The sequence below is a fragment of the Rhinopithecus bieti genome, unplaced genomic scaffold (genome assembly GCF_001698545.2).
Source record: "Rhinopithecus bieti isolate Rb0 unplaced genomic scaffold, ASM169854v2 scaffold_18921, whole genome shotgun sequence".
NCBI lineage: Eukaryota > Metazoa > Chordata > Mammalia > Primates > Cercopithecidae > Rhinopithecus > Rhinopithecus bieti.
The window spans coordinates 3,276,553-3,291,321 of NW_016810178.1; the positions used below are offsets into that span (position 1 = coordinate 3,276,553).

General features: G+C 32.4%; 1 protein-coding gene across 1 annotated transcript in view; it reads right to left on the reverse strand.

Moving 5' to 3' along the window:
- Positions 1-14,769, reverse strand: part of PKHD1L1 (PKHD1 like 1) — a 168,107-nt gene that overhangs the window by 38,141 nt on the left and 115,197 nt on the right. Inside the window, 9 exon segments of the mRNA XM_017891546.1 lie at positions 619-722; positions 3,850-4,023; positions 5,501-5,630; positions 7,505-7,623; positions 9,075-9,204; positions 10,503-10,651; positions 11,017-11,105; positions 13,226-13,397; positions 13,961-14,120. Coding sequence (XP_017747035.1) covers positions 619-722; positions 3,850-4,023; positions 5,501-5,630; positions 7,505-7,623; positions 9,075-9,204; positions 10,503-10,651; positions 11,017-11,105; positions 13,226-13,397; positions 13,961-14,120 — 1,227 coding nt within the window.

Genomic DNA, 14,769 nt, shown 5'->3' on the forward strand with positions numbered 1-14,769 from the left:
AAATGTTAAGGCGCTAAAATTACTTTTTTAAGAATAGTTCATGATGACAGGGATCTTTTTTTATTACAAAAAACACTTTAGGCAAGGAGTTACTATTCAAATGTCTATAGGAACCATTCAGTGAACAGGTTAGGGGTTTCAATTTAAACCTGCAAGATTATTTATTTATTTCTACTAAGAGATATGCTGTCTCTCATTTTTCTTAAATCACCAGCCCTCTAGGAATATTTATTTTGCCACTTTTGATGGAGGCATAGATCAAACATGCATTTCATTTGAGAAGTTTGAGCAATACTCTCTTTGTTTAATAGAAACCATTTGGAAAAATGTTTTTTGTCATTGCAAAATAAAGTGGATATATAAACCACTATTATAGATCTTCAATTATTTCACCCTCTATACTACTTTTCTTATGGTTTTTACTGGCCTTAAATAAGTGCACAATATGGATGGAATCAAATCCTACTTACATAGGTCTAAAAAGTTAATGGGCCAAGAAAGTTTTATTATATTAGATTATAATTTTAGCTAATATAAGATGTGGCTATTTAGAAGTCACATGAAAATAAAAATATTTTACATATTTTAATATACACAAAATTAAAATAAAGCACAAACCTGTCCTAGGTTAAGAAACGTTACAGCATATCTTGGATCTGTGCTATCCCTGAAGCCTTCTTGACCACTGTGATAAAATTCCACATTACTTATTCTTGCATTTCCTAAGGTAGGGAAAGATTTAAAATTTGTTTTCTTAAAACAGTTGGAATAAAACATTTTGAAAAGCTACACAAAGTTCAAATTTTCATGAAAAAATCATTAGTTATTCTTTGCTCCTTTAATCCAGAAGAAGTAGTATTTCTCGACCTCTTTTCATTGTACTCATAAGTAGCCCTTTTCCACATTTTTTTTTCTTAATAGCCTGCACTCTCCCACAAAATTTTAATAACACATATATACCATATATCTGTTAGTGTACAGTGGCCTTTTGGAGGACCACAAACCATTGTAATACCTATGTTTTTTGCCCCCACCCCAAGAACTAAGTTTTTCCTCCTGGGGTGGGGGGTGATATTTTCAAATTGAGAATGTATGGCATAAGGCATAAGATATAATTTACCTGATACTTCCCTTTTGATGGCATAAAGAGCTTTTAAGGGCATTATCTTTTATAATCTCTTTCAGAATATGTATTGCCAATTATCTGCCAGTCAGCTTATCATAAGTACCATCGAGGTGACAAAGGGTAATTTTACAGACTACTAACAGCAATAACAATCCATGAGAGATTGCTCTGTGTCAAGTGCTGCACTAAATGCATAACAGACAATATGGGGTTTAATTCTCATAAAGCACCCTGTGAGTTAGGAACTTTTATATCTCTATCATCTAGTTAAAAAAAAAAAAAAAAAAAAAAAAAAAAAAAAAAAAAAAAAACTGAGGCCCAGGAATTCATGGCTGGAAAATAACCAAAGAGAATATTATTTGTTCAAAAACTGATACTTAAGAGGATGTGTTGGAGAAAAGTTATTTTGTACTAGAAGGGAAAACCTACCTTGCAATCCATGAGCCAATTCTTATATACATGGTGGAGAAGATATGAAAAATTGAGATAATGATAGAGAAGACATGATTACTATAAACCACCTGGGCTTACAAAAGCCACAGATGTGTTATCTTTACTCACATAACAAAACAATATATAGGAGCAAGGAAAGACTGTCATAGGAATAGGGTTCATCACCGAATTTGAAGTGAGAAAGGCACAGATTAATATTCAAGATCAAAGCAACTGTACCCCTTTATTCATCTGTTTCTTCATCTTTAAAAGAGGGATATTTATGCCATAACATTATGAGGATTAAATGAGATAGTACGTGTTTAATGCCTAGCACAGTGCCCGTGATCTTGTGTTATGATCATCATTACCATCACCATCATTAGCAGCAGCAGCAGCACCATCATCATCAGGTGAGCTTCCTCTGGCAGATTATTACCAACAAGTAGAGGCTATAGTGAGATTGCTGTTTTCTCAATATAAAGATTTGCTAGAATAGATCTGTTGCAAAATGAAATAGGCAGTGTTTTGAACAAGTGAGTACCTGCAGCAACAGTTCAAATCAAGAATGGATGCTCTAGTCCTAGTACCCAGATTGTGGGATCCAAATAACATCTTCCAATAAAAAGAACCAGAATTACTTGGAGGAACAATTGAGTTCCAGTCTTAGAAAAAAATTACAGTATGTGCTTCCCGTATCAGAAGGTAAAGAGGCTTAGAAAACTAACTGTCAAGAAGACAGGCATCAACATGAAAAGGTTCTGAAGGTCAATAATGGAGCATTCTGAGTATTAATCAGATTAACAATCACAATGGATTTGAACAGGTCAAATATGTTTTGACCCAGGAGCACATAATGATACTAACAACAAACCAAAAACTCCCTGTCACCTTTGGAGGATGCTTGGGAACAAACACATTATTTTGAAACCTAGTCAATATGAGGAAAAATCAAGCATTTTTTCCTGTATTCCCTATATGAAGTATTTTTCAGTGCAGTCAAATGGTTGTTTAGAGGAGATTTTCTTTATTATAAATGAGAAGGAAATTTTAAATCTTAATGATTTAATGAATCTAGGCAATGTTATTTGGTAGCTATTAGCATTGTAAGAAGAGAAACAATCATACATTATGTACTTACTGATGGAAAAATACACTACCAACTGTATCTTTTCCGTTTTTTTTTTTGTTTTTTTTTTTTTGTTGTTGCAATTGGGTCTCTCTGTGTTGCCTAGGCTGATTTCAAACTCCTGGACTCAAGCAGTCCTCCCACCTTGGCCTCCCAAAGTGCTGGGATTACAGGCCTGAGACACCCTGTCTGGCATAATTCTTGCCTAAAAATTGAGCCTGAAGTCTCTAGTTTTATATCACCTAGGCATAGGAAATACAGGGAGACGAGAACAAGTTAAATTTCAGGAATGCAATCACTAAATTCCAGACTGTTGGAAACTCCCCAGAATTAGAGGACCAACTTCTTTTATAGATAAAATGCAAGGAGAGAGGAATGAATCAGAGATTTAAGATTCATAACCAGTTGAAATGTGGATCTTATTTAGATCCTTATTTGAAACAAGAGGATGGAAGGAAGGAAGGAAGGAAGGAAGGAAGGAAGGAAGGAAGGAAGGATGAAAGGAAGGGAGGAAGGGAGGGAGGGAGGAAGGAAGGGAAGGAGGAAGGGAAGGAGAATACTGGGGAAATTTGAACTATCATTTGATAAGAAATTATTATTAAGAAATTAACATTTTTAGTTCTGATATTTGTTGATGTTTTCTAAAATGTCTTACAGTTTCACACTAAAATATTTCTAGATGATATAATGTGTGGTTGTTTCAGTACAATCCAAGAGCATGTAGAAAGTGGATGGAGGTGTAGATGAAACAAGATTGGCCAAAGCTGATCATCGTTGAAGCTGGTGATTAGTACATTGGGATTCATTATATTGTTTTCTCTATTTTTGGTGTATGCTTGAAATTTTCCTTAAACCAAAACAAAAACAACAAATGATCTGCGGTACTTATTATAAAATTATCTCTGTTAGGTGAAAGACTGGTCTAGCTGTTACCGAAGGTCATTGTTAATTTGATAATTCATTTTGTCCGTGAAGATAAAAGTAAAAGCAGTAATTTAAGAGAATTTTCTTGGAAGGTAACACCTGGGCTACATAATCACTTTTTATGTTTTATTTTCCCACATAATCTTATTTAAGAAGTGAGAATTATGTAAGAGCTGACTAAATATAGATGAGATCATGTTATAGCTCATTTAGAAAAATAAACTGAATTTATACTAACCTTTAAATGTCATCATATTTTCAGTGAATGAGCCAACCAGTATGCGTGCTCCAAAAGAGTCCTTGGACCAACCTGGGTAATCTTCACCAACTATTTTGATGTTCCTACTCAGTATCCCAACATCAGCTGCTAACATGTAGCTCTCACCAGTTCCAGGGACATGGTATTTTTCAGCTGCAGCATAAAGGCAGCTAGATTATTGCCAGTGCTGATAAATATCTGTCTTTACTAGTTCCTTTGCAGTTCATATGCTAAACAGCTTTCTAATAAGTCAAAAATCAACATGAATGCATGAATTATTAGATTTACATGTTTAAACATATACAGATGGCAGTCTGATATTATGATATTCGTATCTATAAAATGAAATATAACCAAAAATATTTCCTCTATTTACATCAAAATTATTATTATCATCAGCAAGTATAAAGTTACTACTTAACAAATCTTGAAGGTAGTATATAATCACTTCAAATTACACATGAAAACCCTGTTGTATGGCAAATTGAGAAGTGTATTGTAATTTTAATAGATGAGGAAATGTAGAGAAGTAAAAGAATTTGCCCAAAGCTAGGAGGAGAATCAACAACACATAGCAATTAACACTCCCGCCACCTAAACCTTGGTTTGTTCCACTTTCTCTGTGGCATGTTTTATATCAACCACAAGATTCTTCATCAATAGGTAGTAGCATATCCAACACCATCTGTACATTTACATCTTAACAATTTGTAAAACATAACCTAGATTACACGCCACATTTTAAGAAATGTTATTCAAAACTTTAAGACAAGCAGGTACATTTCCAACAGAGAAGAATGCTTGATATTTTAAATGAAAGAATCTATAATGTCAAACTTCAAAAACCAACTGTTTTACAACTAATTACAATGAAACATTTTTCAAATAAAACTTTTCTTTATGATTTAAAGAAAATATATGATATAGAATTATAGACACATGCGCTTCTATCAAAGTACTGCTTTAAGAAGTTCTTTTCAGTTTCTTTTTCACGCAAGTCAAATGTCTGCTAGTCTATCATGCTGTCTTGCATCTGGAGTTCATGTGAGCATCAGGGGCATCTGAAAGGATTTTCTAACTTTACACTACTGTCTGCTCCCACTTCCTGAGATTTGGATGAAGGTACCATGCCAAATGGGAAAAGGCTGGAGTGCTTGGGAAGGCCCTGCTCCTGTAAGTGGAAAACTTATCTTCAGATCATGCTGATTCCTTCTTTCCTCAACAATTATAGTTTTATCTTTCCATTGTTACTTGTCTAAATGCATTTACCACTAAAGACTATATCCATGAAACAGTTTAGGACAACAAGGCTTTTGGATAAAGGATTCTCAAATTTCAGTGTGCACAAGAATCACCTAGAAGCTTGCTTTAAACAGAAAGTGTTGAACCTTACCCTATAAAATGTCATACACTAGGTCTTTGCTGAATATTTGCTGAATGAATGAAAGCACATAGCGGGGCCTATCGGCAACAGAGAAAGAGCAGTGCTCACTGGGTATCATTGCCGATCTGAATAAAATGCTCCTTTAACATATTTGTGACATGTTTTATCAAAGAATTATAATTACAGAGAAAATGTGAATCTTTCAATACAATTACATATCTATTTGGTTAAAAAGCATCCACTTACCTAAGTGAGTATAGGAAAGGCTATCATTAAGAATGAGAATTTTATGATCATGCAGGATTTTAACAATACTTCTTGTTTCTGTCTGGTGGAAATCATAGCTTGTGGTTGTTATCACAATCTCTTCTCCCTCCTTAGAAAAATTCAAGTGCCAAATTTAAGAACAATTTTAAAAATAGGTTTATATTTCTTGATATCATTAAATAATTCAAATTTAATTTATATCTCATTGGCAATTATGGTATTATCAGAAAGAATAAACAGTACATTAAAGTCTCTAAAATATATATGCTTGTGTTTGACATTAAGAATTATAAATTTTGAATTATCTGAGCATTTTCTTAACTTTAACTCAGCAGTTTAGTAAAATCACAGCAACATACCTTTTCTAAAAAAGTAAAGACATCAAAGCAAACATACTCACATTTTTATTAAGAACTGATCAGGACAATATTATTAAGAGTTGAATTTTTTTCCCCTAGTTTTTTGTTTGTTTGTTTAGTACAATTAACTATCACATGTTATTTCTGAAAGGCAGAAAAGCCTGAGGAAAGTTAAAGGGCAAGGCTAAGTCCTAGAACTTTGTATACTGAACTCCTCCTTGTCATCCAAATCTCTGCTCAGATGTACCCTTGACAAAGACCATCTCTGGAATATTCAATGTTATCTGCTACTCTTTGCCATGGCAGTCTGTATCACACTATCTGTTTTATTTCCTTCATCATGCACATTATCTGAAATTAATAGATATTTATTTGTTCATTTAGTTTCTGACTTTCCCACTCCAATGGAAGTTCTGTGATAGCTTGGACAAATTTCTTCGCCACTAAATCCCCAATGCCTAGAAAAATGTGTGACACTTGGTTAAATATTACTCTGATACAAAATTTGCTGACAGTATTAATTGGATAATAGGATATCAAAATCACTTAATTACTCTCTTTAAAAAGTAATCACACCAGAACTATCACAAATAAAAACATATTGCAAATAGATCACAGTACTTCCCAATAAACCCTCTTTCTATTTACCAATTATAAACTACACTAAAAGAGAAAACCCAAATGTTTTGATGATCTGCATTGATTTGCTCAAACTAAGGCTCCCTTTGTTCTGTGAGTCTAAAGTTTGTTCTCACCAGAAAGGAGCTGACTGAGATCTGAGAGCTTGGAGATGAAATCCATCCATTTCTCTAATTTTTTGGCATTAAAAACTGTATTTTAAAACATGTGGACTCTATGGCTTGTGCATAGTTTATGAGCACAGTAGAGATGAGAATTGCTACCGTTTATACTTTATTAAAAGATCTCATTTAACACAGGCAGTATATGGATATCATTGGGTGTCAGAATTTCTTTTCTTTTCAAATTCTTAACATGTAAAATCATAAATTAGAAGTGAAGAGGTAACCAAGATAATAAAATATATTTTAAATAATTCCATTTTCTGTTTTGAAAGAATTTATAATAAATAATTTTATCCAAAATGTTCATATTATTCTTTTATGACTATTATACATTACTATAAAATATGACTAATATGACTAAAATTAAAATTAAAATTTTATCCAAAATATTCATATTTTTTGTATGACTTATATATTAATATAAAATATGACTAATTTATATGCATTTTATGACTTATACATTATATATTAGCTTGTATATACATAATATATATTAGTCATATATGACTAATCTACAGTCATATATATGTCATAAAATGTATATACATAATATATAGTCATAAAATACATATAAATACAATATACATACATATGTATATATGCACACAAACATAATGTTCTCTATTTATTTTAAAGGACCATTGAAGCCACAATTTTTAAATGCCTCCTATCAGGTCAATTTTTGCAAGCTTATTGCAAAATACCCATTTTTCATCTGGCTAATCAAATGAGAAAATTAATGCCCATGAGAGTAGAATAGACATTTTTTCAGCTGACCCACTATATATATTCGTGTTCCATTACATAATTATTTTCTCTACCTGCCAATCCACAGCATCCATCAGAGACAGGACTTTGGAACCTGCATCTGCAGTTTCTGAGAGCTTAGTTTTATATATTGAACGTGGAATTCCATGAAGATCTAGCTCACCAAAAACCCCTAAAGAAGAAAAGCACACTCCTATTTATTCACCACACAGTACTGAGTTAGGTGCTAGTATAAAATGAAAATGTTCATTGATATATTTTATTATGTGATTAAACATTTTAGAATGAAAGGAATGAATTGGTGCTCTCTGCTTGGAACCATGTAACAAGACTTTGACCCTTTAACCCACTTCTGGAAATCTGGCTCATAGACATTAAAGCCAGTATACAAGAGTACATGAATGAAGATGCTTACCACAGTAATATTTAAAAACATGAGGAGACTGGAATTAATCCAAATATACATCAAAAGGAAAAGGATGGAATAAAGTTTAATATACTAATACTGTAGAATAATAGGCTATAAAAATGAGTTTTATCTGTACATTTTGATCAGGAAAGATTTTCATAATATGTTCACTAAGAAAAGAAAATTGCATAATAATATACTTAGTTTGACCATGTTTTATGAAAGGAACAATACTGTCACCACAAATCAGTATATGTAATATGAATATAGGCATAGATTAAAACAGGAAGACACACAAAAAATTTTAACTAATGCTAGTGTCCTTAAAAGATAATTAGAAAGATGTATATTCTTTACAGATATGTTTTCTTGATATTGTTCGTTTAACGTGTTACTTTTGAAATAAAAAACGTAATTTTTTTTTAAGATTGAATTTGTCTGCTTCAGGATATTTGTGAATGGTGAGCTAATTCAATCTCAAGCAATTTTTAACCCCTTATTTACTTGGTGTCAGTTTTAGAAATTGTACAGTAAAACAATGGTAGCACATGCTTATATGTGTCTCCTAAATAAATATGCAGTACCATTCATATAAACAGTTCTTAATTGTGACCAGGTTAAACTCTTTCAAACCATTTGCTTTCTGAGCTCAAATAAGAATATCCACAGTACACCAATGCAACTGGGAAATTAAATCTCAGCAATAGCTGTGATTGAGTAATTGATTGCAGAGTCAACTGATCCACAGATTATTTATTAATGCTATAAATGCAATAATGTGTAGGAAAGTTACCTTTTAAGGAAAGGTACCAAAATGTGAAACATACTATTGCTTACATAAAGAAAACTGTATGAAGAAAACCAGATTGGAAAAATAATATACACACAAAGAGATTTGTTAATATTAGTTTTGTAATAAATTACATTTTGGTTTAAAATATGCACATTTATATCTGTTTCTACCTGGTGAAATGTGATGTGATTTAATTCTAAAAATCTCTGCCACTTCTATAACCCTTTGTAAATAAAAATAAATTTCTGTAAAAGCTTCTGGCACTTTTATATCAGAAGTACTTACTATGATAATTGTACGGTAAAACAATGGTAGCACATAAAGTATTTACCATTGTGAACTGATAGGTACTTTAGTGTCATATATTTTAAAGTAGATTCTGAAAACAGATGTGACACTTTTGGTATCTGTAGACACACACCTAAGACCTTTGCCCCTTGATTTGGTCCTTCTGGAAGAGCCCAGTCTGGGGTAGTATGATTTCCTCTAAGAACAATCTTTAAGTCTCCTTTAAAAGGGTTATCTTCCCAGCCACCGATTAATCTACCTCCCTGAAATGAAGCAGAAAATTGTTAATACTTAAAAATTGACCAGGAAAACATAATCCACCCATAAAAAAGGAATTAAGAAGTCACTGGAAGTCTCCCCTAGTAAAAAGGAATGAGTTTTGTTATATAAAGAACAGCATTATAACTGGAAGTGACTTTAATTTCACTTTTGGATAGGCAGTTTAAATGATTTTTCAAAGGTCAAATTCAGTATCTACTTATGGACAGAAGCAGACCTAAAACTGAGATTTCATAAGACTTAAACTAGTGGTGTTTGAACAGACCATAATGTATTTGAACGTAATATCCCATATGTAAGATATACTCTTCACGCTTACACCCAAGCTATGCCATTTATGAGTGGTCATTGTTAATACCAATAGCTATCATTAAATGCTTGCTGTTTCCATCACGCATAATGTGTAAGGCTTCACATATATTATATCATTTAACCTTTCTTTACACCCAATTCATGAATTAGTATTATTATCCTTATTTCACAGGTGAGAAAACTAATGATGAAAGAGGTCGAATAACTTACCCATGGTTACCCAACTAAAAAACAATGAGGTAAAGATTCAGTTGTAACTTTAATTTACCTTAAAGCCATTCATCTAATCAAAATATGATGCACTTTCAAAATATTAATAACCAAGTTTCTGGACTTTATTCCTTCTCTCAAAGAAATAATAATAATTCTAACTACTTATTATTTTAATGATGCTTAATAGCTTTTGGCTAAGCTATTCTTTTCATAAACAATATTACAAGACTGACAGAACAATCGAGCTGATTAAGCTGGTACAGGTTCAAGGCCATCCGGGGTTTACAAGGAATGTGGGGATTGTTTCGAATAACTGTAACATTTTGATTTATTTTCTCTTGCTTTCATAATTCCATTTATGTCCCTTTGTTTTTTTTTTTTTAAATACTGTTTGTTTTCTTTAAAAAACAAAAGCCTTAAATTCTTTTAATATTTTCAGAACTCCTAGGACTCTTTGTTGGAACAAGCTGTTGGTTAAGCCTGACCTCATAATGACATAGATATTCTATACAGAATTGAAACTGGGCTAACTGCAAACTCAAGAATCCCATAATAACTACTCCTACGAAATGTTTAGTTCGTAATTTAAAGGAGAACAAAATATACTGGACTTACCTGAGACTCGCATTTAATGGGCTAGAGCCAGTTGTGCTTTTTATTCACACCAATTGAATATGCTTCCTTCTTATTATTTGAGTAAATATACCTTTTAGAATTAGATTAATAAAGATATAAACTATAAGGCCCTCACTCTTACCTGCAGTGATATGTAGGTAGCATTCAAAACAACTTCTCTGTAAGAAGATTCTGCAGCTCCTACATTGTATTTATCTTCCAGTTCTAGAACCCCCCAAATAATGAGTCTTTCCATTGATGGCATATCTATGTCAGCTACAATCCATGTTCCTATAAAACAATACTTTAAGAAATATAACATAGTCCATAAACTACAACCTATAGCAAAACATTGACAAGCTTATCAGTGAGTCCTGGTTTTGAGTAAGTTTATTAAATGTCTTTTCGTATAATACCTGATTCCTATCTCTCCCAGAAATTCTACTCTTGTTAATTAATGGTCAGGTTTAAATCCACAGAAACCCCAGAAGGCTAGGTTTAGTATCCAGGATGCATTAATAGAGTCCACTTCTCCACACTTGCTCTTTCACCAAAGTGTGCTGATAAAAGTGGAAACCTAACTGTGACATCTACGCTGCCATACTGTTAATATTACATAAAACAAACATTTTATTCGTTTGTGTTTATGTATTTACCTTTAGGTATAATCACATTTGCCCCTGGGTGAGGTACAGTATAATTATTTTCTCGTGATGATTGCCAAAAAGAATCATTTGACCATAAACTGAAAAGAGAAGAGAAATAATTCTGTGAATTATGACTTGTTGTTATATACCCTACCTAATTTTATCTAAAATGTAAACCATTCCATTTCCCCATAAGATTTTACATGGTGGAGAAGAAAAAAGAAATGCATGCTTTGTCCTTTTAAAGACGTTTGACACATGGGCTATTTCATGGGGAGTGGGGGTAGAGGATATAGTTGGCTAGATTCTGTGAAAAAAGGTGTAGAAGAATGGTCTCTGAATTGACAAGGATGCACCAATGCCATTAAGCTCCTGGCCTGGGATGGGGGTGGCAGATCTGTTTCCAAAGTGAAGGCTAGATTAAATTGAAATAATTTTGTAAAGTGCATGGGAGGACAGCCAGCCTTCAGTTTTCATCACTATGCCTTCTAGAAAATACCTTTTAATGCAAATTTTTATGAAGGATATTATTAAAAAATTGGTGATATTTTCCCACTGGAAAACATTCACAATCATAGCCCTTCATTCTTATCCATACCATCACTCACTATCAATAATCATGTTATGCATTCCCCTTCTTCTTATTTCCCATTGTTATGATCAACAAAGCCCACTTAAAGTAAGCATTAAGTTATATAGCTTGAGCCTTCTGTTTTAATCCTGAGGTAGCACTTCTGGGTCAAGATACTGTTTTGTTTTGTATGATTCATAGCTAGTTGAATAATACAAATTAATCAATCCAATTATAACTATTTCCAGTAAGGAAAATTCATACCGTGGGAAGAAAGAAAAACTATACCATGGCATATATACGTAGTTTATCGTAATTTACCTTTATCACATTCTGGCCTAGAGCAATCTAAATCTGTTATAGTAGTCATAATAAATGTTAATTAAATATTTAATAATTATATCTACCTTAGAATGCATAAGGGCCTTGATGATTCTCTCTCCATTCTTGGACATGCCACACCCTTGCTATGTCAGGACACCTGCACAAGTTGCTCCCTAGGTCTCTCCTACCCTTCACTCAGTGAGGTCTTCTTCACCCTTTGGGTTGCAGTTGGAATAACCCCTCCTTGAGGGTGCTAACCACCCCACCCAAAGGCTGTCCCTGCCATATTGCTCTCTGTCCAAGCCCCATATCCGTTCTTTTTATAACATTTATCCCAACTCACACTTACATACTTTATCTTCTGTTTACCTTTTTGTTTGTTCATTTGCTTGTTTTGTCATCTCTTTGGATTGAATATGAGTATAATGAGATCAGGATCACATCTATGTTGTTTATAATTGAATCAAAAATGCCTGGCACATAGTGGATACTCAGTAATTTTTTTTAGTGGTTTAATGAATATATAAACAAATTCAATTTTTGTTCTTTTGTACAATAACCTTTATAGTATCTATTTATTTTGAAATGTAATTCATCTAATAATTATCATTGAGTTGTACCTGTTACATAGTAGTGGGCTATTCAGTGCCCACTAAATGTTAGCTTTTAGCATCATCATCATTTTTTATCAGTAGTATTGTCCATAAGGGATGCAAATATACATCAAATCAGGATGATGCCTTTCAGGGTCTTAAAGACTAATAATGAATGTACTAGTACCATCATGTCCAGTAATTACTCTAAAACAAGGTAAGTTACAAAGATAGAAATATTGTTTTTAACTAGAAGAATTAAAATATATTTGAAAGAACATTAACTAAGTTCTATTATGAAATTTGACCACGATGGTTATTCTAGAGACAGCACCTGCTAAGAAAGCATTGGATTCTCAAGGTGACTTAGTTTCTGGTGCTGTACTGGATGTGCATCAGTGATCTGTTACTCAGGTAATGCACCTATGTTCACTGGGTGTCAGCTTTCTCATCTATATAATAAAGGAATTGGGCCAGGTCTAATAATCTAAATCTAACATTCTGCAACTGTGAGGTTACCAGTAACTTTCACACATAATTTTTGTAAGACTTTCTCATTTTCTTATGAAGGTTTTTGTAAGGCTCAAGCAAAGCAATGAGTGTGAAAGTACTTTGTAACCTACAAGACATTGTGCAGAAGTAAAGCATTATTATTTCACCCAGGAGTGACATGTGAAAAGGATTATGTTAAGAGATATTGGAGGGTATCAACTACAAAAGGCCTATATACTTATATGTGGCTGGTCGCTTCTTGGGAATTGGTTTTCTTGATGGGGGATGTACAGGAAAGCAATCCTGGAGAATACAACAGTAAGCTTGGAAATTAATAACAACGTCTTTCACATCAGGGTCCAGGTTCCCAGAAATGGGCTGACTCTGATGAAGGTCGTTTCTTCCTGACACTGAAAGTGAAGTAAAAAGTAAAAATGGGTGAAATGAACATAGTGACCAAAGTACTTGAATGTAAACAAAATTATGGTATTTTGGAAAATGTTCTTAAAGTAGTAACTTGAATTATAATTCATATGTATGGAAGAGATGTGGAGAAATTCTGACGATGTACATATTATAAAGACGTACATAGTCAAATATTTTGATAAAAATGAATGCTTTAGAATTTAATTAAAATTTATTCTTACATATTTTAATTTTCCAAATAATTAAATAATAAAAATGGAAACAAAATATATACCAGCTTCCATTGTATTCATTCTCTCTAAGTCCATGAAATAAAACTGTCAATGTGTAAGCGTGCTGGTGCCACCTTCAACATAAAATGAAAGTTCTTAATTCGACTCAAATCCTTTTCAAGAATAATTATTTTCTCCAGTTTTTCCATTCAGCAAACATTTATTGAATCCTGTATATATTAAGTACTGTACAACACATTTGTTTATTAAGCAATTTTTCTCATCCTTTAGACAAAGCATCAGATAAAATATCTCTTCTGCCTAATGACACATACCCAAGTAATATAGAGTACTAGTGTTTGCTTCAAGGTGCCAGTCTCCATTCTTGCTAGTATTCCAATTCAATGGATTTGAGGAACCATTCCTCATATCAATAATATTAAACATATCAGGATTTTGAGTGAAGTTATGTGATATAATTACATAGTCTTCTTCCTATAAAAGTTTGTAGAAAAATGTGGCTTGTATGTTAATATTCTTCATATAACACATTAATTTTAATGACATATAGTTAGCCCCTATATTAAGATTTAAAAGTTTTGGCTTTAGTTTGTTTTTTGTCTTGAATTTCTATTTTGTTTATTAACATTTTACATGTCTATGACAATAATGCTAGTTCTGTCACTAAGGCAACAAAAGGATCTCTCTCTCTCTCTCCTGTGTGTGTGTGTATATATACACACATATACATTAAGTATACACATGTATAGTGTATATATATGCATACACACATATATATGTGATATGTGTGTATGTATGCATACATTTAGAAAATATTTTATTTAAAAAATTGACAGATAAAATTGTAGACAATATTTTATTTCTATAATGTTTAAAAATATTTTTTAAAAAGCTGCACAAATGTGTAGTATAAGTGGAAGAACATGTATAAGATGGAAAACATCCAATTCAGGATACTGGCTACCATTAGAGGTGGAGAATGGGAAATGAGATGAGAGTAAAAAATACAGAGGGCTTCCACTTTATCTACCATTTTTTAATATATAAATTAGAAAGTAAATATTCACAGAATGTTAGATTTAGATAGAGTTAGGTAGTGGCTTTTTTTTTTTTTTTTTTTTTT